General features: G+C 42.9%; 1 protein-coding gene across 2 annotated transcripts in view; it reads left to right on the top strand.

Moving 5' to 3' along the window:
* Positions 1-10226: 10226 nt before the first annotated feature.
* The window catches only part of GDI2 (GDP dissociation inhibitor 2), a 28964-nt gene continuing 17363 nt past the window's right edge, over positions 10227-21827 (top strand). Inside the window, exons 1-2 of one of the 2 annotated variants that reach the window (XM_027559535.1) lie at positions 10227-10811; positions 20626-20733. In XM_027559535.1, the coding sequence (XP_027415336.1) occupies positions 10767-10811; positions 20626-20733 (153 nt within the window). In that variant the 5' untranslated portion in view covers positions 10227-10766. Of the gene's footprint in view, positions 10812-10914; positions 11220-20625; positions 20734-21827 lie in introns of those variants that run through there. The other variant, XM_027559536.1, reaches the window with a different exon arrangement.

Here is a 21827-nt window from a genome sequence, read left to right as displayed (position 1 = left end):
GTTTATTTTTTCCTTTTGGTAGCAGTCAAGACTGACCTCAGAATTTTTTCCCAGGACCATGGGCATCTGAGGGTCAGTGGTCAAACTGTGACAAACCGTGAGTATTCCAGTAAAACACAGGCATCTGCTCGTGAATGCCTGGTGAGAAGACCCAGTCCATTGTTCCGGTCTGACATACAGATAACCCCTAGTCGTACAAAGAAGAGAAGTTATTTTAAAACATTAACTTAAAATAATTAGATATCAAAGGTTAAATGGCTTTGAAAACAAAGCAATACTAATCCAAAGTAGGACTATACTATTACTATTATAACTATTACATCAGCCTGGAATTAAATATACCTCTGTGTAGACAGGACCAATCTAAGCTTACTGAGGCCTCACACAGCACCTGCCTCAGAGGAGAAAATTGAAAACAATTAAGGTATTTTTATTTCAAAGGCCTTCTAGTAGAAGATTTGGGGTTAATATGAAAGGTATAGAGATATCATAAACATATTTCTGAGAAAAATTCCCCCTAAACCTCCTACAAATACAGTACAGAGAGTCAGACCAGGACAGCTCGCTGGGGTTAAGGAAGTGGAAGGGCCCTCCTAGAATATCTGTCCATACCTCTTCTCTGGGAGCAGGATGTGCCCCCTCCTTCTGGCAGCCAGATTCTGCCATGTGACCTGAAGCCCTGGCTATAGTTAATTGGATGGAATTGGACCCAGACCCAAGCTGAGCCAACTAGATTCTCTCCTCTGGAAATCTGATACTAAGTTATGAGAAACTAGACGGTCTGGTTTGGAGGTTCTCACTCACTTAGGTTTTTTGCCCCCCTGGGAACAATGACAATATCTGGAGACATTCTAATGTCACAGCTGGGGTGGGGGGAGAGGGTGGGTCTTGCCAGCATCAAGGGCGTAGAGGCCAGGGATGCAGAAAAACATGCCCAGAACCACCCCCAACACAAAGAATCAGCTGCCTATAGTCCACACAGTGTGGCGGAGAACTCTTGCTGCTGTGACCCCTGAACAGGCAGCAGGTAACTGAGGAGACCGGGGCTGCCAACCAGCATCTCTCTTGCACATCCCAGGGGAGAGGCGACCCACCAGGAGAGGACAGCAGAGAGGCTGGATAGAGAGCAGCTGAGCTCAGAGACAGCCTTCCAGTTATTGATTCCTGCTCCTTCCAGACCCCTAACTACATTTTTACCCCTTTGTCCTTCTAACATATTCTCCTCAAAAAAAAAAAAAAAATATATATATATATATATTTGGCCATGCTGCGTGGCATGGCATGTGGGATCATAATTCCCTGACCAGGGACTGAACCTGCATCCCCTTTCATTGGAAACTCGGTCTTAATCACTGGACCACCATAGAAGTCCCAATATATTCTCCTTTTATATGTAAGGTAGCCTGACATGGTTTTTGATACTTGAAGTCAAAGTAACTTAATACAAGAAACATTCAAGTGAATGGTTTTATTTATTTATTTTTTTTAATGGCCAGAAAAATTGACAGTATATTTTTAATTGATTGAATTCTGTATGTATAAAACATGTCAGTAAAATAAAGAAAGAACAAAACAAAGATTACATACCCACAAGTGTAATGAATTCATCCTGTTTAACTACATTAATTTTAAGGGAAAAAATTACACCAACATGTTGGCCTTTCACAGTAATAAATGATAACATAATGTTACTCAAAACCTAGATTCACTTCTTGATGGGTGTCAGGCCAAAAGACACAACCAAGCCAAAGATCAGGAGAAAGAAGGAAGGGGCTTCTCCAAGGGTTCAGGCAGTCTACAGAGTCCAAGCTTTAATGAATTGAAATCCAAAGGGTCAGAAAAGATCAAAATCGTCACCCCTTATGTTGCAGTTGATGTGGTGATTCAGCACTTCAAGCTAATCTTTACCATTGAATAGAACTGGGAACCTTTACAACTAACAATATCGTTTTTACTGTTGTTACTTCTCTTGCCTTATAACAGAAGCTTGTTTCTTCACTCTTTTATCCCGTTAAGATCATTAACTACTGAGACGTGTTCAAGGGCAAGCATTGCAGTTAGACTTAGTCACACAATGATTTAGGCCCAAAATAGCTTCACTTATGTCAAGAAAGCCATGCCTGGTTTTCTTTCCCCAGGAACCTCCTACCTTATCCGCTTACAATTAGAATTTAATTGCATTTAAACAAGAATAATTCCAACTAAAATAAAGGTATTATACAAGGTAACTGAGATATTTCATGTATGAATTAAAACTTGTCAGCTGTCTGCTCAGGGATTCCAACCTGTTCCAAGTCACAGGTTTTAGTGTTTGTCCCAAATCCTGGTAAGTCTTTATGAAATCAGGCCTAGCTCATATCTGAAGTCTGTCCACAAAACTAAAAGTTGTTTTGGCATTAGAAAATGTAAAACTATCAAACAAAAATATTTCACCTTGCATTCAAACTGTTTCACTGTTTTAAATTTTAAACCCAAATAACAAATCCAAGTGGTCACACAGAATAATGGAATTGAACTATTCAAGTTCTCTTTACCTTGACCGTTATTATGCCATCATTGTTTATCTATTGTCTAGATGCAGGAGTATTAGTACCCCTGGGGCCTCAAATATGAACTGTGTCTCTGTAACCTCCCATCCAACCAATGTAGTTCAACAATGCAAAACCTTTAGGAACTTAAGAAATGAATGTTTGTAGTTCAGCCCAGATGCTTATAAGTTCAGGGCCAATTGTGTCACAAGAATTCTCTGCCATTAGAATACAGTGTTTATTTAAATACAAGCAGTAAGAGGTGCTAATTTGAAGTTTATGTATTATTCAATGCTATGCTGCCACTGCTAAGTCGCTTCAGTTGTGTCCGACTCTGTGCGACTCCATAGACGGCAGCCCACCAGGCTCCGCCATCCCTGGGATTCTCCAGGCAAGAACACTGGAGTGGGTTGCCATTTCCTTCTCCAATGCATGAAAGTGAAAAGTGAAAATGAAGTCTCTCAGTCATGTCCGACTCTTAGCAACCCCACGGACTGCAGCCCACCAGGCTCCTGCGTCCATGGGATTCTCCAGGCAAGAGTACTGGAGTGGGTTGCCATTGCCTTCTCCAAAGTGAATGGTTTTAAAGTGCTCTAAGCAACACTGAAGCTTGGGCAGCTTAGAGATCTTTTTAGTCTTTTAGAATGAAACAAATATGTAAAATGAAATGGCTAACTGTCATTACTTCATCCCACGAGGTTTCTACAATTAGATGCTAGAGTGAGTCTTTCTGAAGGGCGATGGTGTCTAGAACATGCCTTCCCTGTGCTTGTGAGTCTTTTGAGAACCAGGACACCTGGCTTACCTGCTCTGCCACCACACCTGAGCCCCACCCTGAGCCCTACCCAGTTCCACCAACTCCCAGTCACCGTACCCGAAGCAGCTCCATAGAGCTGCTACTGATTATACTTGCTAATGAGCTCTATTTTGCATATTATTTTGTTATTTCCATGCCCATCATCAGTTTTGGGACTTACTTTTATTTCTCTATCTACAGAAATTCAATAACAATTGTGATTTAGGTTAAATCACTGAAATGGTCTTTGAAACTTTCTTCCTGGAAGCTGTATTTTTCTTTATGTTTTAGGAAAGCTGTGAATTCATTCATTTATCCACATATACAGTTTCTTAGGAGTCACTGACCCCTGTGGAAATCTGATGGTGAATCCTCTTTCTGGAGGAGACCTGGGTTCGATCCCTGGGTTGGGAAGATCCCCTGGAGAAGGGAAAGGCTATCCACTCCAGTATTTTGGCCTGGAGAATTCCATGGATTATACAGTCCATGGGGTCGCAAAGAGTCGGACACGACTGAGCGACTTCCACTATGATACCATCCATGAGGTTGCAAAGAGTCGGACACGACTGAGCGACTAACACACACACGGACACACACACACGATTCAGATGTAAGGAATCAAAGGATGAAAAGAGAGAGTTGTACTCTTGAGAGGAACACAACGTGGACCACAGAGCAGTAAACACCCATCTATGACCACATGACAAGTGCCAAGAGAAAGCGATAACACCATGGTGGCTCAGAATAGAGGAGTTTAACCCAGAGGAGCATTAAGAAAGGATTCCTGGAGCAGGTGACATCAAGTAGGAGGAGAAGGGAGGAACATTCCAGACAGAGGCAATGTCTGGATGTGTGTCCAGAAGGGAAAAAGCCTGACAAGCTCACAAAACGCAGAAGTGTTTAGAGCAGCTCTGACGCCTTTCTCTCGGCTCCGGGCTGTATGTCTGTTTTTCTCTGTGTTGCCAAAGGCTGAGTCAGCTGATCACACCAACCAGATCGCTGTGCCAGCTCACTTCTGGTGCTTCTGGGGAGGTGCTTGGGGAGACTGGAGGCAAGAGGAGGGAGGAGCCATGCTCCCGGCCCTTAGAGCCTCTCTGGCTGCAGGGAGGGCAGCAGCAGCACCAGCGAGTGGAGAGGACTCCTGGGCTCCTGGGGCAGAGGAGGCAAAGTGGCTCTGCAGCGGCTGTAACCAGTAACTGCGGCGGGTCAGCCAGACGGCCTGGCCACCCGTGAGCCAGGCTCAGGTGACACGTTCCCCTCCTGCTCCTGCCTGGAGCTCCAGGCCCTTCCTCACCTCTGGGTAACCTTTTTTTGCCCCTTCAGTCTGTATAAGTTTTGAAACTAGTTCTCTATATTTAACTGCCTCTGTTCAAAATACCTAGAGCAACTCTGTTTTTGTGACTGGAAACTGACCTATACAGCCGTGGGTCAGAAAAGATGGTGGAGGAGGGCTGGGGTGATGACTTGGTTGACCAGGTAATTGAGGGCCAGGTTATTCAGGCTCCTCTTAAGAAATGACCAGGCATTTGAACTTTATGCTAAGAGCCATGGAGAACTGTGAGAGATTTTAAAGTCATGGTTGACTCAGTCACTTTCTATGAGGATCACTTGGGTTATGACGTAGAAACCACTGAACTGAAGGAAGCTTTTGCAGTTATCTAGGAGAGAACTTGATGGTGGCTGGTACTAGGGTAGTGGCCCTGAGGATGAAGAGAAGGGACTGGAAGGCTTTGTTTTTTCTAAAGTTTTATTTGGGGGGCTTCCCTGGTGGCTTGGTGGTAAAGAATCTGCCTGCCAAAATAGGAGACAGGGGTTCGATCCCTGATCTGGGAAGATCTCACAGGCCATGGAGAAACTAAGCCCATGCACCATAACTATTGAGCCTGTGCTCTAGAGCCTACGTGTCACAACTACTGAAGCCTGTGTGCCCAGAGCCTGTGCTCTGCAACAAAAGAAGCCGCTGCAATGAGAAGTCCATGAACTCCAACTAGAGAGGAGCCTCTGCTTGCCACAACTAGAGTAAAGCCCATGCAGCAAGGAAGACCCAGCACAGCTAAAATAAATAAATTAAACAATTATTTGGCTGTGCTGGGTCTCAGTTGCCAAGGGCGGGTTCTTGGTTACAGCACGTGGGATCTGGCTCCCTGATCAGGGATTGAACCCAGGTCCTCTGCAATGGGAGCAGGGAATCTTAACCACTAAGCCACCACGGAAGTTCCTGGAAGGCTCTTTATGAGGTGGAATGGCCAGAACATAATGGGGCACTGTGCCAACTAAAGGTGGCTGCAGATTCATTGACGCTTACAGCTGGGTTCTAGCTGCTCCTCTTGAATTTGGGTGTGCTCCGTAATGGCTGTAACCAAAGAATTCAGCAGAAGGAACACGGTGGCAGCTTCCAGGTCCAGATCTTATGAGGCCGGCAGCTTCTACTTTTAAATTTCTAGCTTCTTGGAATTTCTACTCTTGGAATGCAACTGCCATACTTTGAGATGTGCAAGCCAAATGGAGAAGTCACACATACGATGCTCCTCTGGTTGACAGCTCCAGCTACGCCCCCAGCCAGCAGCTGGCGTCAACAGTCAGTCACACATGTGCCATCATGGATGTCCAGGACACTTGAGCCTTCAGATGACCCCAGCCCCAGGCCCAAACAACTCCCACACATCTGAGCCCATTCAACCCACAGAACCATAAGAGATAACAGTATCAATACATTGCTGCTTTAAGCCACTAGGTTTGTTTATAGCCACTAAATTTTAGGGTGGTTTGTTACACAGCCAAAGAAAAGAGGAGTAGATGTGGAAGGAGAGAAAGAAGATAGAATGAGGATAAAATCTAGAATTCTGGTTTGGGGCCAAGGTGGAGGCATCACTGCTGAGACAGAGACCAGGGGCAGATGAACAGTTTAGGGGTGGGGGAGTAAAGGATCTCTCATACACTAGAAAATATATATTTTAGGAAATTCTTTTTTTCTAGACCCTGACGTGTTTTATCTTCACCATTAGCCAACCACACTTCAAACAGATTTATATTTTATTGATCCCTGCCTTTAAGACCCTCCAAAACATGAACTTCAGTATCTTCTGCTGCAAGAAAAGCTGTGCTTCTCAAAAGTCTCAAGAGGAACTCGTACCTATTTCATCACACTTAGTCCTTGTAGATGTAGGGATCGACTTCCAGGTCTCTTTATTCATTCACCAAATATTTACCTATCACCTCCCAGGGACTCAGCACTATTCTCTTGCGCACGAGACAGATAACGTCCCCATCCTCATGCAGTTTACATTCTGAGCGACAGGCAGACAAAAAACAAGAAAATAGTCACCAATTTGATTTTTAAAAAGGAATGAAAGAAATAAGCAGGGTGACAATAGAGAATAAAAGTTGAGGGGAACCAGCTTTAAATAAAGTGGCGAGGGAAGATTTTTAAGCTGAAACTTAAGGAAGTGGGAAGAATGAGCCGTGGGAAGAGGTGCAGGAGGGGGAAGCCAGGGTCGGTAGCCGCAGGACCGCTGAGGGTACAAGGCCCTTGGGTGGTTAAAAGCTACCCCAGGTTCTGGGAACTGAAAGACAAGTGTGTTTGGAGTGAAGTGAGCCTGAAGTACAGCAAGATGCAGTGGGGCAGAGGTGAGAGGCAGATTAAAGGATACCTTTTAGTCCGATTCAAGGATGTGCATTTTATTCTAAGTACAAAAGACAGGCAGAAACATGGACATGCTCTGATTCATGTCTTAAGAAGGTAAAGGTCAGAATATGCAGGAGCGGGAAAAGTGAGTGAGAAACTGTTGTGGTTTTGGACAGAACCTGGACTAAGGTTCACTCTATAATTTTCTTTTCCTTGGACTCTTGTCTCTTCCTTTGCGAAGTGCAGGCAGGGGCTTGGAGAAACAGATGATGAAAATGTTTCTGTTTCTTGGAGAAACAGAACCAGAAATCAGCAAACAATGATTCCCAAGCACCAAGTATAAATAAGACTCTCTCTGGACTCCTCTTGTTTTGGGTAAAGATTTGAAAACATTTTCAAGGTTGATGGTGTTTTCCACTCCTCTCCACCAACCTGCTTCTCCCAACCTAAGGTTTCCTGCCATCAGGAACTGCCAACTGTGGTCTCTGAGACACTGAACCAACTAGTGGCTTTTAAGCCACTTCACCATTTCAAGATCTTTCTTTGTTGTTGGGTGTTGTCATTATAGACATGTCTGAACTGGCTAAGTCTGCTCCTGCCCCTAAAAAGGGCTCTAAAAAAAGCTGTGACCAAGGCCCAGAAGAAGGACGGCAAGAAGCGCAAGCGCAGCTGCAAGGAGAGCTACTCCGTGTACGTGTACAAGGTGCTGAATCAAGTCCATCAGGACACCGGCATCTTGTCCAAAGCAATGGGAATCATGAATTCCTTCATCAACGACATTTTCGAGTGCATTGCTGGGGAGGCATCGCGCCTGGCGCATTACAACAAGTGCTGGACTATCACATCTAGGGAGATTCAGACCGCCGTGTGCTTGCTGCTACCTGGGGAGCTGGCCAAGCACACCGTGTCCGAGGGCACTAAGGCTGTCACCAAGTATACCAGCTCCAAGTAAATATAATATGCCTAGCCGCTGTTAACGGAGAAGGCAATGGCACCCCACTCCAGTACTCTTGCCTGGAAAATCCCATGGACGGAGGGCCTGGTGGGCTGTAGTCCATGGGGTCGCTAAGAGTCGGACACGATTGAGCGACTTCACTCACTTAAGCCACTTCACCATAGGTATTTGTTGTCTTCCAAATTCCTCGGCAACTGGATTAGGTTGGGTGGAATCTGAATGGACTCAGTCTGTTGAAGGTTAGCATTTTTTTCTTTTTCTTTTTGTCTTTTGTCAGGGCCACAGAACTTATCTGCCAACAAAACTAAAGTGTAAGGGATCAGACTGAGGAACCATATTAGCCTTAAATACTGTTTCCTTCGCCAATACCTTTGAGTCTTTCAGTAACTCCACATGAATATCGATAAACTTTCCTTCACATAAGGCATGGCAACATAAGTCAGCAGATACATGTAAAATGTTCTTCAATATGCAGAGGCTGATGGCAATATGTGAAAAAGGTTCTAGGGGGCTTCCCTGGTGGCTCAGAGGATAAAGCATCTGCCTGCAATGCAGGAGACCAGGGGTTTGATCCCTGGGTTAGGAAGATGCCCTGGAGAAGGAAATGGCAACCTACTCCAGTATTCTTGCCGGGTGAATCCCATGGACAGAGGAGCCTGGCGGGCTACAGTCCACGGGGTCGCAGAGTCAGACACGACTGAGCGACTTCACTTTCTTTTTTTAAAATGAATTTTTTAATGAGTCAATATTTTTGGTCAGTTCAAAAACATGGTGGCGGTGGTGGTTTAGTCGCTCAGTTGTGTCCGACTCTTGCGACCGCATGGACTGGAGTCCGCCAGCTTCCTCTGAACATGGGCTTCTCCAGGTGAGAATACTGGTGTGGATTGCCATTTCCTTCTCCGGAGGATCTTCCTAACTCAGGAATCCAACTCAGGTCTCCTGCATTGCAGGCAGATTCTTTACCGACTGATAAAAGCAGCCCCAGAGAGATCCCTGTCTCCTTCTCAGTGTGAGGGCACAGTGAAAAGACACGGTGAACCAGGAAGTTTGTCCTCAACAGACAAATTTAACCTTATGTTTTCTAGATTCCAGAACTGTAAGACATATATTTCTGTTGTTTGTAAACATGTTAGATATATATGGCACTGGATTACTTAGCAACAGCAGGACTTTCTTAAGGCATCACCTGTTTAACCAAAGTCAGTTAACATGGTTATACAATCTGTTCAATAGTCTAGTAACTTTGCACTTGACTTTTGTCTACTTGTAAAAATTCATTTTGGAGATGAATTTAAGCAAACTCTAGGAGATAGTGGAAGACACAGGAGCCTGGAGTGCTGCAGTCCCTGGGGTCACAAAGAGACCTAGTGAACAACAGAAATTCATTTAGCCACTAACGTATACAAATCCAGTTAAGACTGATGTACATTTAAAGAGTTTTCTTCTCCCCTCCCCGCAAAAGGCCCATTGTCTTATATAATATACCCTCTTAAACTCTATGTAGGGATGAAGAAACATTGTAAAAAACTTGCTCTGATTCTGTCATGAATCAGAGTAATTTAAACGTGAAGGAAGGTAGGTCTGTCTCCCAAGATTCACTTTAAACAGTTCTTATTTGAGAATAAATCTTCAAGGAAACATCAACTCTTTTGTCTACATACTCAGGCTGAAAACACCAGATCTGCTCTCTTCGGTTGAGAACATAAGCCACCAGGGCTGGAGATAGAAACCTGAAAAAGCGTGTGTTTGCAGGGCTGGGCCGGCTCGGATATGGAAGGCAAAAAACAGGGAATCTTTTTCTTTTCCTACACTCTGTGGCCTAAATCCATTCACGTGCTGGTCAGCTATCTTTACAGCTGGTTTAGATTATAGCTCTCAGTAGGTGCAGACCTGCTTCCCATCAAATCTGCCCTTCCCCTTTATGCTAAAGTTTCCTTTTCAAAAGTAGAGTTTTTTTTTTTTTTTTTAATTCTTATTTCCTAAGGCTGCACATGGGGCAATGCATCAGGCAAGAATGACATTGGGAGGGAAGTTAAAAAAAAAAGTGATTTCTGAACTCCTTAAAATTCATTGGGTCCTTGTTTCCTTCAGGAAATGGAGGTAGGATAAAAAGAAAAGCAAGACAAGTTGCAGAGGACCAACTAGGCGCGCAGAGGGCCGAACCGCAGCCGGAATCGGGCCGGATGGCGTCATCTCCTGGTGTGCCGGGCTGCGGGAGGCCGCCCGCGGTCCCGGGGGCGGGGGCGGCCAGCCCCAGCCACGTGGTCGCGGCGGGCCCAAAGTCCAAGGGCAGCTGCGGGCGCGGGGCCGACTGCGCCCCGGCGCCCGATGGGGAGCGAGAGTGAAGAACCGGACAGCGGCCCCCGGCCACAAGCTCAACCCCGCCCCGCCCTCGAAGGCCCGCGCGCGGCAGCCCCTGCCGCCCCCAACCAAGGCGGCAGCGCTTTGGGAACGGATCCGAAATCCACCAGGGCCTCGGCCCGCCCTTTTCTCGCGAGAGGTGGGAGAGGAAGCGGGTCGGGTGGGCGACGGAGACGTAGCCAATGAGCGAGCGGGAAGGGCGTGATCGACGGCTTCCTCCCGGCCTCGCCCCGGCTGCGGAGGCCGCGGTCGCAGCCCGCCTCTCTCTCCCTCGCAGCCTTCCCTACCCTCCCCGCCCCGTTCTTCTCTTCCCGTCTGAGGTGACGGCCGGCTCCCCGATCCACAGCTCCGTGTAGTCTCTGCCTCCGCTTCCGTTTTCCCTCGTGTCCCTTCTGGCCTGAGTGCTCGCCCCGCCGTCCGCCTCCTCCTCGGGGCAGCCGTAGCCCCAGACCCCTAGAGCTCTGAGCCTTCTCTGGGTCTCCGTCCGCGCCCGGCCCCGCCATGAATGAGGAGTACGACGTGATCGTGCTGGGCACTGGCCTGACGGTGAGGAGGGGCGGCGGCCTGGGGCCGGGAGGGGGCCGGCCGCAGGCCCTGCTCAGCCCTGTTCTCCCCGCCCCCCGCGCCGCGAGGCCGGGGGTCTCTTCCCGGGGCGGGCGGGATCTCTCCGGGCAGGCCGGGCCTGCAGCCGGGCCTGCGGGGAGGGGACACCGCGGTGTGCAAAAGCCCGGCCCGGGCAGGTGTCTGGACCAGTTGGGGCGGCCGAGCAAGGGTCTCTGGGGAGGACAAGGCCGAGAAAGCCCCGGTTGCGGCGTCGCTGCGCCTCCCTTGTTGGTCGAGGGCCTCTCGCGCCTGGAGACGGAAAGGAGTGGGGGAGGGTGAAGCCTAGCCCGGTGGCGTTTCCTTCTCAGCTTCCAGGCCCCGCTGCTAGTCAGTTTCGGTGACCAGTCACAGGTAACCGCTGTTGGGTAGGTAATTCAGGTCCGTGAACTTAAATTTTTTTTTTTTTTTTTTGAGAAAACTGGTTTTCTTAGCCTCCTCCCCCACCCCAGGTGAGAAGCATTGTCCATTCCTGTGTAACCACCCTCCCAATCTCACTTGAACGACCATGGGATTGGAAATGATTTTTCCTCCAAATGGGTCTCACCTGGCTTTCGCCAGCCTTATGTGTGGTCTGTCCTTGACCGCCTCAGCGCTTCTGAACCTTTTCCCCTGACAAAAGGAATTGATGATGAGTTGGTTGGTTGCTAGAGGCCAGGTGTTCCTGTCACCGTGGTAAATGTATTTTCCTAGCTGTCTGCTCAGAGGACTTCAGGTGATATTCCGCAGATAACGCAGGCAGGAGTTGTACTTCTTTTCTGTGCTTTTAAAAAGAAAATGAAGATAGCTCATCTTGCAAAAGAATTCTGTTTGAAGACAGGACCGTTTCCATTTATCAAAAGTTTTTTGAAAATTTGAAATTCTGACATGGGGCTGGCTGCTTCGTTTTAGAAGATGAACCCTGATTTTGATCTTGTGTTTTCCATATGAACTGATCTCAAAGTCCTGAGTCATTTGATGTAAATGTGTTGAAATGCATTGTAATCTCTCAAGATTTAAATTTTTTTTTCAGGTAGCATTCCAGAATAACTATTTTAGATTTCTCTGGACAAGAGAAAACTGAAACTTGCATTTGGCTGATATTCTTAGGAAAAAATTGTTGGAAACTTACAGTGATACTTTGCTGGCATGTTATTTTCTGTTTATGGTGATTTATGATGCTTGTTGGGTAATACTCATTTCTGAATGCTTCACTATGTTTGACCAGTCCAGAAAAAGACGGGACTGGCTGGGAAATTGTACAAAATAGATGAGAATGATGGAATGTGAGATATTGGGTTGAATTTCTTTGGTGGGCTGGTGGATGATGAGTAGGCCTACCCACTGCAGGATTGGGTTTTTTTTTTCTTTCCGTTTCCGAAGTGCTTAATTGGGATTCTGAGCTGAACTTAGTAGTTTAGTTTGCCCGTTGGAATGGGCACTGTTGCTACCAGCCTTTTGTTAGAGCCAGTTAGTTCCACTGTGTTACTGCCGTTATTGCTGGTCTTTCAGATTTGCTCTTGATTAGGTCAGTTAAACATAGGCAAATGAATGCATATCCTTCCTCATGCAGGTTTCTTTCTTTTTTTTTTCCCCCTTTCCTTTTTTTCCTCTCATGCTGGTTTCTACATGCCTAGCTCAGAAGGATCACTTTGTATCAAAGCGGGCAGTCTTAACTCTATAACAACCAAGTTGCACCTTATTTACATTTTCATTTGGATTAATTGTGACCTTTTTGATGAATGGTAGGTGCATACTTAGAAATCAGAGCAATTTCTGCTGTCATTTGTATAGCTGTGATAACTATTTCCTGTGAACCTTCCTAGAGTGTTGTTTCGAGATATTCTTTAGGAATTATATCAATTCGGAGCAATCGTATCATTACTGTTGTATTACAGTCGTTGGTAGTAGTGATGATGGGATGCTTTTAATAATGGTAAATCTTTTACCCTCATTTTTATTGATAGGAGAACTTCGATTGCTTGAGACCACCGACGTTAAAAACCCTCAATTTATAATTTGAGTATTTGATATCAACATACCATTTACTTAATTTTTAACTTACAAATATTTAGTGCCTGAGATTTAAGAACCTGAAAACAGGCATATGTTGTCAGTTATGGATACCAAATATTACGTGATTCTTGTGTGTTAATTTTAGTGCAATTAACTTGTTATTTTTAAAGTGTAAGGAAGTTTTGGGGTTTCTCTTTTCTAATGTGGCCATTGCTTTTTATGAATTATTATGTCTAAAATACGGTCATATTAGTGCACCAATATTGATAGTAACTTTAAAGAAGGGTTAAAACAGTTTGCTATAAACTAGAGCAAAATATTCATTCTGTCTATGAGAAGTGCAATGTTCTATATAGTTGAATATTTTAAGGAATTGATGGTTTTCCCTTTAAAGACCCCTAACATTTTTTGGAGGTATAGTAAGTGAGGAATGTATTTTTAAATGTACTGAATCATAGAATCGCCTTTTCAGAACCAGAGTCCATAAAACATAGTTGGGAAACACCACTTTCCCCAATCAGCTGAAGCAGTTTAAAGACAGCACGGTGGAAAAGTTGAATTGATCTGGGGATTAAAGATTAATCAAAAGAACCATAATTTTTAGAAAAAAGCTTTCAAATGATATCACAGCTTCCTTAACAGACTAAGGAATGTAATGAACACCTGATAACAAGATTTCACAAAGGAAGGGTTAATTACTGAGTACTGCTGTAACACAATGGAGCCATTGAGGCCTCCTGAGCTCTTTGGGAACTTTGGCCTTCTTACTAAGTCCTCTTAGGCGGCTGGGCTTTGGTAGGTAGTTCTACAGTCTGCTTTTCCTTTTTTCCCTCTTTGCTTACTTTGATGAGTAGACTGGGGACCATGGACATCCTCTGACCACTAATTTGCTGTATCTGATTGACTTTGGCCTTGGCAATGAATTCATGAATCTTAGAAATTGTGTGCTTAGTCTTAGAAATAGTAATACATAATAAAACAAGGGCGGCTAGCTCCACAGCTGCTTGTGCTTCCCAGCGGTATTTTGTGTTTTTTTCTGCATGGTAATTTTTGTAAGGAGCTGTGAATCAAAAAAGACACTTTAGTGATCTCTAACCAGGTTATTCTCAGCATTATTTGTTTAAAACGTTGTTTTACATCCCAGACATACTTTTCCTCTTTTCTCTGTATTAAAATTTGTGACGCCGAAGAGGTTTTGTACCTGATTTTAAAAAAATCTTGAATTGCCTTTTGTATTTGCTCCTTGAAAATCTTTGCCATTGCTATTAGAGTTCTGTGGACAAAGGACATTTTGTCCAGTGCAGTAGTGATCACAGAACCAATATATGCAGTTGTCTTATTTTTGAAAGGTATAAATACTGTGTAGGCAGTCTGTATTTTAAATCAGCCTCAAGTATACTGGTCCAGTAGAGTAGAAGTAAATCAGACATACATCAGCATTTTGAGGTAGTAGTGAGACGTTGGTTGGAAAGACCACTAGGTAAACCTGTGGCTCACATGTCTATGGCCATTGTGCTCGTTTATGGTCAGTATAAAGGCAAACACACCTGTCTGTATGTAGCTTCTTGTCATACGAGGGGTAGCTATAATACGAGTTAATGTGAGAAAGTGTTGTTAAGAGAGTTCAATTCTCAGGGGGAATTCTGATACTGGAATCAAAAACTTTCATAAAGAAGGAGGTATTTAAGTTGGCTTTAAAACATAATAAGCAGGGTAGGGGAGGGGGTTTAGATGAAGGTAATCATAAGGTACAAACTTAAGTTATAAGATAATTAAGTACTAGGGATGTAATGTGTAACATGATAAAGAGACCACTGCTGTACATTATAAGTGAAAGCTGTTAGAGTAAATCTTTAAGTATTCTAATCACAAGGAAACATGTTTTTCTGTTTGATGTATCTACATGAGGTGATGGATGTTCACTAAACTACTGTGATATTCAAGATGTTTGTAATTCAAAGCATTATGCTTTACATCTTTACAGTGCTATAAATCAATGAGATCAATACTGGAAAAGATTAAAAAATACTGGTAAGCTTTGAACACAAGGAATGATTTTTCTAGGCAGAGAGAGCAGTGTAAGTCAGTATTAGAAGAGAACCTATGTTTAGGGGATGAGGGAGTTGGGAAGAAGGCATGTCACCAAGGATGTTGAAGACCGGCTCAGAAGTTTGAATTTCATCTTCTAGCCAGTAAGAGAGGATTTGAGCAGGAATGATATAATTAGAACCAAATTTCAAGATAAATTGACTTCTGACAAACATTTGAAGAAACATTCTGTTGAACACTGGCATTCATTTTTATTATGTTATTGCTGTAAGATACATACCGCTGAGATGAACTGATTTAAGTTTTCTGGTTAGTATATTTTTCTCATATTTCTAGACAAGTAGCTTTCAAAAGGCACTTTTCTTTAACATGAGTTGTTAGGTACCTTGTTTTCCGGATCACATTTTTGTGTGGTTTTACTTTCTATTTTTTTTTTTTTTCTGCTTTAATTATACCAGAAATTTAAAATGCAGGAGAATTTAGAGTGTCTGGCTCTCTTCAAGCCTATGTTGCCCTTAAGTAGGAAGCGGCCGGGGTCAGGGGTTGGGTGCAGTATAGCTAATTGGTTCTTCCTGACCATTACCACACCCACACATCTACAGAGACTAGAATTTTGCTGCAGCTGAACTTTAACCATTTTGTTTAATCTGGTTACTTCTTTTCGTAGGACAGCATGAAGATGCCATTATCATAAAGAACTTGGATTCTGGGCCTGAGCCCAGTTCGGTGAATGACCTGCCTGAGATTGCTTGAGATTACCTAGTGCATCTCATTAGTGCATGCATGCATTCATTCATTCACTTATGCATATTGAGTACCTGATATGCTCTCAGCCCTAGAAGTAAAAGATAAACAAGGCATAATAGCAAAAAATAAATAAACCGAGAAAACAAAAACTTGGATTCTGAAGATGGTTTTTAGTTCTGATTATTTTGGTTGAGTCTCTGTATATTCTCCTGGTTCGATCCCTGAGTGGGGAAGATCCCCTGGAGAAGGGAAAGGCTACCCACTCCAGTATTCTGGCCTGGAGAATTTCATGGACTGTGTATAGTTCATGGGGTCGCAAAGAGTTGGACACGACTGAGCAACTTTCACGTTCACTTTTCAGGTCACTTTTGGGTGAGTTTGAAATTAAATGTGGAGCATTTTAGTTTTAAAACTGTGTTGGTTAACATCCATTCATATGTGTTTCCTGGTAAAAGTTATCAGTATTCTTGACATAGATGTTGAATGGTCCTGGTTTTCTAGTGTGATAAAAGGAAATTCATTTGGAGTAGTTTCTCTGACTTTGTACTTTGCTTGTTATTCTGTATTCACCAGGTGGTAGTAGTGAATTTTAATTTTGAATTGTTAACGTACTGATGCTGCTAAGTCGCTTCAGTCATGTCCGACTCTGTGCGACCCCATAGATGGCAGCCCACGAGCCTCCCCCCGTCCCTGGGATTCTCCAGGCAAGAACACTGGAGTGGTTTGCCATTTCCTTCTCCAATGCATGAAAGTGAAAAGTGAAAGTGAAGTCGCTCAGTCGTGTCCAACTCTTAGCGACCCCATGGACTGCAGCCTCCCAGGCTCCTCCGTCCATGGGATTCTCCAGGCAAGAGGACTGGAGCGGGGTATTAAAGTTTTGGGATCATTAATATATACCCTGTACTCAGATACGATTCATGTTTTATCAGTGAGTTAATGACTTCATGTTGTAAAGTTTGAAGTATCACAGTCGTGCTACTATGTATTCTCTGGGCAGTGTGAAGCAGCCTTTTATTGATAGTTCAGTAGAATCAGTGAACCTGCGAATTTATTAATCAGCTTTTATCGTGTTTGCTCCAAGGCTCTTTAAAGGTAATTAGTATCAGCTCTTTGGACTGTGGAATCTTTATATTATTGGGTCCTTTATTAGGCCTCAGTCTCCGGAGGTTGTTTTAGAGCCATGTTCCAGGGAGTGGGGCATGCTTACTTGCAGTGGAGTGTGAAAAGTTATATATAGAAGCTCTGCAACACTCAAAGTTGCTGCTCTGATCTTGCTTCTGAAAGTTGAACCATGAAGTCTGCTTTTGTCGACTGGAAACATGAGTATTTGGTTTTCCTCTGTTGATGCTATTATCTGTTTCTGAGATTGTAAATATTACATCTACTTTCATATAATACGTTGAATCACATGTTATTGCTTCTTTTGATTTTTAAGCAAGGGACTTGCTTTGGATAATACTGGAGTTAAATTTTACAGTTAAAATACCTTCAGTTCTGTTTATCAAGTTAAAAGTCAATCTGTGGATGAAGATATCTGCAGTACATGTAGCCACTAAAGCATTTAAAAATATCTAGAGTATATAAGGAATTTTTGTATAACAGTAAAAAGAGCCCATTTTAAAAATGAGCAAATAATATGAATAGACACTTAACACAAGTGTTGGGCAAGATATGAAACAACAGGAACTTTCATGTGTTGTTTGCACAAGTATAAATTGGTAGAACCATTTTGAAAAACTGTTTGGCAGTATTTTTACTCTCCTTGATAAATATCCAACAAGTGCATGCATGTAAGAAAGACACACTGAGAATGTTGATAGAGCATTATTTGTAACAGCCCCAAACTGGAAACTATCCCAGTGTCCATCAGTAGTAGCATGGATGAGTAAGTGTGGCATATCTGTAAGGAGTAGTCATTCAGTAGATTCCTATGACTTTGTTACTGTAGTGTGGTCCATGCTGCAAACCCTGAGAACTTACTAGAAATGCAGAAGGTTAGGCCTCACCCGAGATACATGGATTCAAAGTCTATAGTTTAACATGATCCCTGGGTGTTTGATAATAAAGTTTGAGCAGCACTGCTTTCCTCGGGATTCTTGAAATTGATCCTGGAGCAGGGGTATTAACGTTACCTGGGAGCTGGTGAGAAATGCAGATTCTCAGGCTCCATGAGGACCTGCTGGCTCAGAAGCTCTGTGGGGGTGGGGAGTCTTGCAGTCTTTTAACAAGCGTCAGGGTGATGTGGGTGCAAAGTAAACTTTTAGAATCTACTTCAGATTTACATTTCTAACAAATTCAGGGGTGATGACCAAGCCAGGAGCTCGCTGTGAGATCCTCTGCTGGTGGAGTTAGGCAAACCTGTGTAAGTCCACAAAGTCAGATTGTAGGTTGTCAGGCCCTGTGGTTTTCGACACTACAGTGCTGTTGTGGTACACTGAAAGCAACCGATGTGTAAAGGAATGGCCGCGGGTATAAGGAAGACTTCAGTTATAAATACAGCCTGCAGACTGGATTTGGCTCCTATATTTGGGGACCCCTGCTGTATAGCAAGAGTAAGAAAATTTAGACTGCAAGTAAATCATGGATGTTGACTAAAAGTTGTATACTACAAGATTCCATTTATTCAGAGTTCAGAAACTCTGGAAAAACAAATCTTTGCTCTTAAAAGTCATGAGCGTGGCTGAGGCTGAGAAGTGATTGTGGCTAGAGGTGGCCTACTGGGGTACTCAAAATGTGTTGTTTCTTGATCCAAATATAAAAAGATGCACCCTCCTGGAGTAAAATTTGAACCTGATAGTAACTAATTTAAAATATTTAAAAATATTAAAATGAATAGTACATTATGGAGGAAAATTTGAAATGTGTATGAATTTTTTAAGATAAAGATTTCAGAGTCAGGCTTTTAGGGGGAAGAGATTGTTCCCTGTGTGTGGAGTCTTGGATAAATTTGAGAAGCACTAGGATTTATAAAGTTACAGGGGATTACCTTTGTCCTTTAAAAAAAAAAAAGTTATTATCACCTAAACTCTGGTATAATGGTTTTGAGTGAATGTATATCCCGTCTCTGTTTCTTCTCATTAATTGGATTCTTTCTTAACCTCTCTCCCCATCTTGATTTAATATGTCTCAGTATACTCATTCTTTATTTACCTTTTTTTCTGAGAGTGATCGTTTAATCAATTGGATGGTTCCTGGATGCTTCATTTAGGGCTCTAGTTTTCAAATTCTTGGTCTCAGGATCTACTTCCTCTTAAAAATTGAGGACCCTGATGAGCTTTTGTTTGTAAGAGTATCTCTCAATATTTATGCTATTAGAAATCAGTGCTGAGAAGTTAAAAATTTTTTATTAATTCACTTAAAGGTAACAAAGATAAACTCTATATGTTAATGTGAAAAACAATATTTTGAAGTATAACTGTTTTCTAAAACAAAAAAATGCCTTACCTGCTTCAGCGTTCAGTCTTTCATGGTTTTTGTCTTAGCTAAAGTATATGAAGAAAATTTGGCCTCCCTGGTGGCTCAGTGGTAAAGAATCTGCCTGCAGTGCAGGGAGACACAGGTTCAGTCCCTGTGTCAGGAAGATCCCCTGGAGGAGGGCATGGCAACCCACTTCAGTATTCTTGCTTGGAGAATCCCATGGACAGAGGAGCCTGGTGGGCTATAGTCCGTGGGGTCACAAAGAGTCTGACATGACAGAAGTGCCTTAAGCATTCACACACATGAACAAAATCAGGCTTTAGACAGATGTGTAGTTGGAAGGAGGAGGAGTATTTTAATAGCCTTTCAGATTGTTGTGGCTGTGCTTTGATTTATACCAAAACACAAGTGGCAAGTTTTTTTAAAGATTAATTTGCAATATGAAATTTGAAACCACATCACTGAACATTGTATACTCTATTAGATTAAAATACATTAATCTAGCTTGAACTTTGAATTAGCCCACTGTATGATTTTGTAACATCATTGGTCACTTGGGAAGTACTAGTTTACTAAGTTGCAGATCTTCTGGATTGTTGACACATTTCATTATGCAATATCAAAAACTCATATTTGTTAATGTCACTGACCCTGAAGAAGGGCATGGCAACCCACTCCAGCATTCTTGCCTGGAGAATCCCATGGACAGAGGAGCTTTGTGGGCTACAGTCCGTGGGGTCGCAAAGAGTCAGACACGGCTGAAGTGACTTAGCATGGATGCATGCAGTGTCACTGATGTTGTCTGAAAGGATCTGACGTGCGTGTGGTATGGATATAAGTTTCCTAAAATTCAAATTTTCAATAAAGATTTTTGGCTTTTGTTATTGGCAGCAAACACTATCAGTTAATTTTCCTTGACATTCATTTTTGTGAAAATGTCTGCCCAGTACTTAAGTCTGAGTAAGCATAGTTTGTCAGTCAGTTACTTGTCCAAGTAAAAATGGTGATCCATGAAAAACATAGCTAGTTCAGCTTATGAGTTAGTCACCCAAAAGGCTTTCCTAGACCCAGCATTGCTTTATATATACTTCCCATTTTGCTACACAGGATATTTAAAAGATGGGTGTTTGAGGGTGTTAAGAGAGGTGACTTTTTATGCTTCATCAAGGATAGTTTTAAGTGAAACAGACCTTGTTTTTTTTAAACTATGAGTGTCTTGTGGTGAAGAATATAATGACTAGTGCAGTTGGAGCCACTGCCTTCATTTTATCCACCGTTGCTCTTGCAAATGTAACACAGTGGGAAAAAATGAATAATGTCTTAGTGTTGTTAAGAACATAGTTTTAACCTTGGGACCCAGAGGAGTCCACTGACCACACTTTGAACTCTGGTGGTTTTAGGGGTTTGTCCTTAAAGTTACATCATACATTGCCTGTACAAAAAGCATTAATTACTAAAAGAATGTTTAATGACAGGCTTATTAAAAAAATTGTGTTTGAAACATGCTATAGCACTTTTCCTTCCTTTGAAGATGTTTATGCTTTCCCTGTAGGAATGTATCCTGTCAGGTATAATGTCAGTGAATGGCAAGAAAGTTCTTCACATGGATAGAAACCCGTATTATGGAGGAGAGAGTGCATCTATAACACCGCTGGAAGATGTAAGTACTAGAGGGGATGAAGGTGCCTTTTGTGCTTCGAGTCTTTTCCTTGTGAATCTCTACTTTTTATGAATGGTTTCAGTTCTGTTTTTTTAAATAGATTATCTGTAGCATCTTAATTTTGGGGAGCTCCTCATTTGGGGCTTTTAGAAGAAATGTTTCATAGTCACCTCTGTTGCCATTCGGAGCAGGTACCGGTTGTCCCTTGGAGGTAATAGAGTGTAGACTGGATGGGGTGCTTGGGGGCCACACCAGTGCTGATCACAGCCACTCAAAGATTTTATCCCTGTTTTTTCGGATGGCAAATAGTTTCTGTGGGCTTTCAATCACAGAGATGGGCTGAGAGAACCCAGGTTATATGACTCCAAAGCTTAGTGCCCTTTTATTTTATTGAAATATAGTTGATTTACAATGTTGTGTTAAGTTATGCTGTACAGCAGAGTGATTCAGTTACACATATGTATATATCCATGTGCACACATTCTTTTTCATATTTATTTTTTGGCTGATCCCATGTTGTTGCAAATTTCATTAAATTTCAGCTGAGCTATTTAAAATCCTAAAAGATGATGCTGTTAAAATGCTGCGCTCGGTATGCCAGCAATTTGGAAAACTTAGCAGTGGTTGCGGGACTGGAAAAGGTCAGTTTTCAGTCCAGTCCCAATGAAAGGCAATGACAAAGAATATTCAAACTACTGTATAATTGCCCTCATTTCACATGCTAGCAAGGTAATGCTCAAAATCCTTCAAGCTATGCTTCAATAGTATGAGAATCAAGAGCTGGATTTAGAAAAGGCAGAGAAACCAGAGATCAAATCACAAACATCCATTGGATCATAGAAAAAGCAAGAGAATTCCAGAAAAATATCTATTTCTGCTTCCTTGACTATGCTCAAACCTTTGACTGTGTGCTTTGCAACAAACTGTGGAAAATTCTTAGAGATGGGAATACCAGACCACTTTACCTGCCTCCTGAGAAACCTGTATGCAGGACAAGAAACAACAGTTAGAACTGGACACAGAACAACATTCCAAACTGGGAAAGGAGTACATCAAGGCTGTGTGTTATCACCCGCCTTATTTAACTTATGTGC

The sequence above is a fragment of the Bos indicus x Bos taurus genome, chromosome 13, assembly GCF_003369695.1.
Source record: "Bos indicus x Bos taurus breed Angus x Brahman F1 hybrid chromosome 13, Bos_hybrid_MaternalHap_v2.0, whole genome shotgun sequence".
Taxonomy (NCBI): Eukaryota; Metazoa; Chordata; class Mammalia; order Artiodactyla; family Bovidae; genus Bos; species Bos indicus x Bos taurus.
Note: the sequence above shows the minus strand (reverse complement) of the source record. Positions and strands in the feature narration are given on the sequence as shown.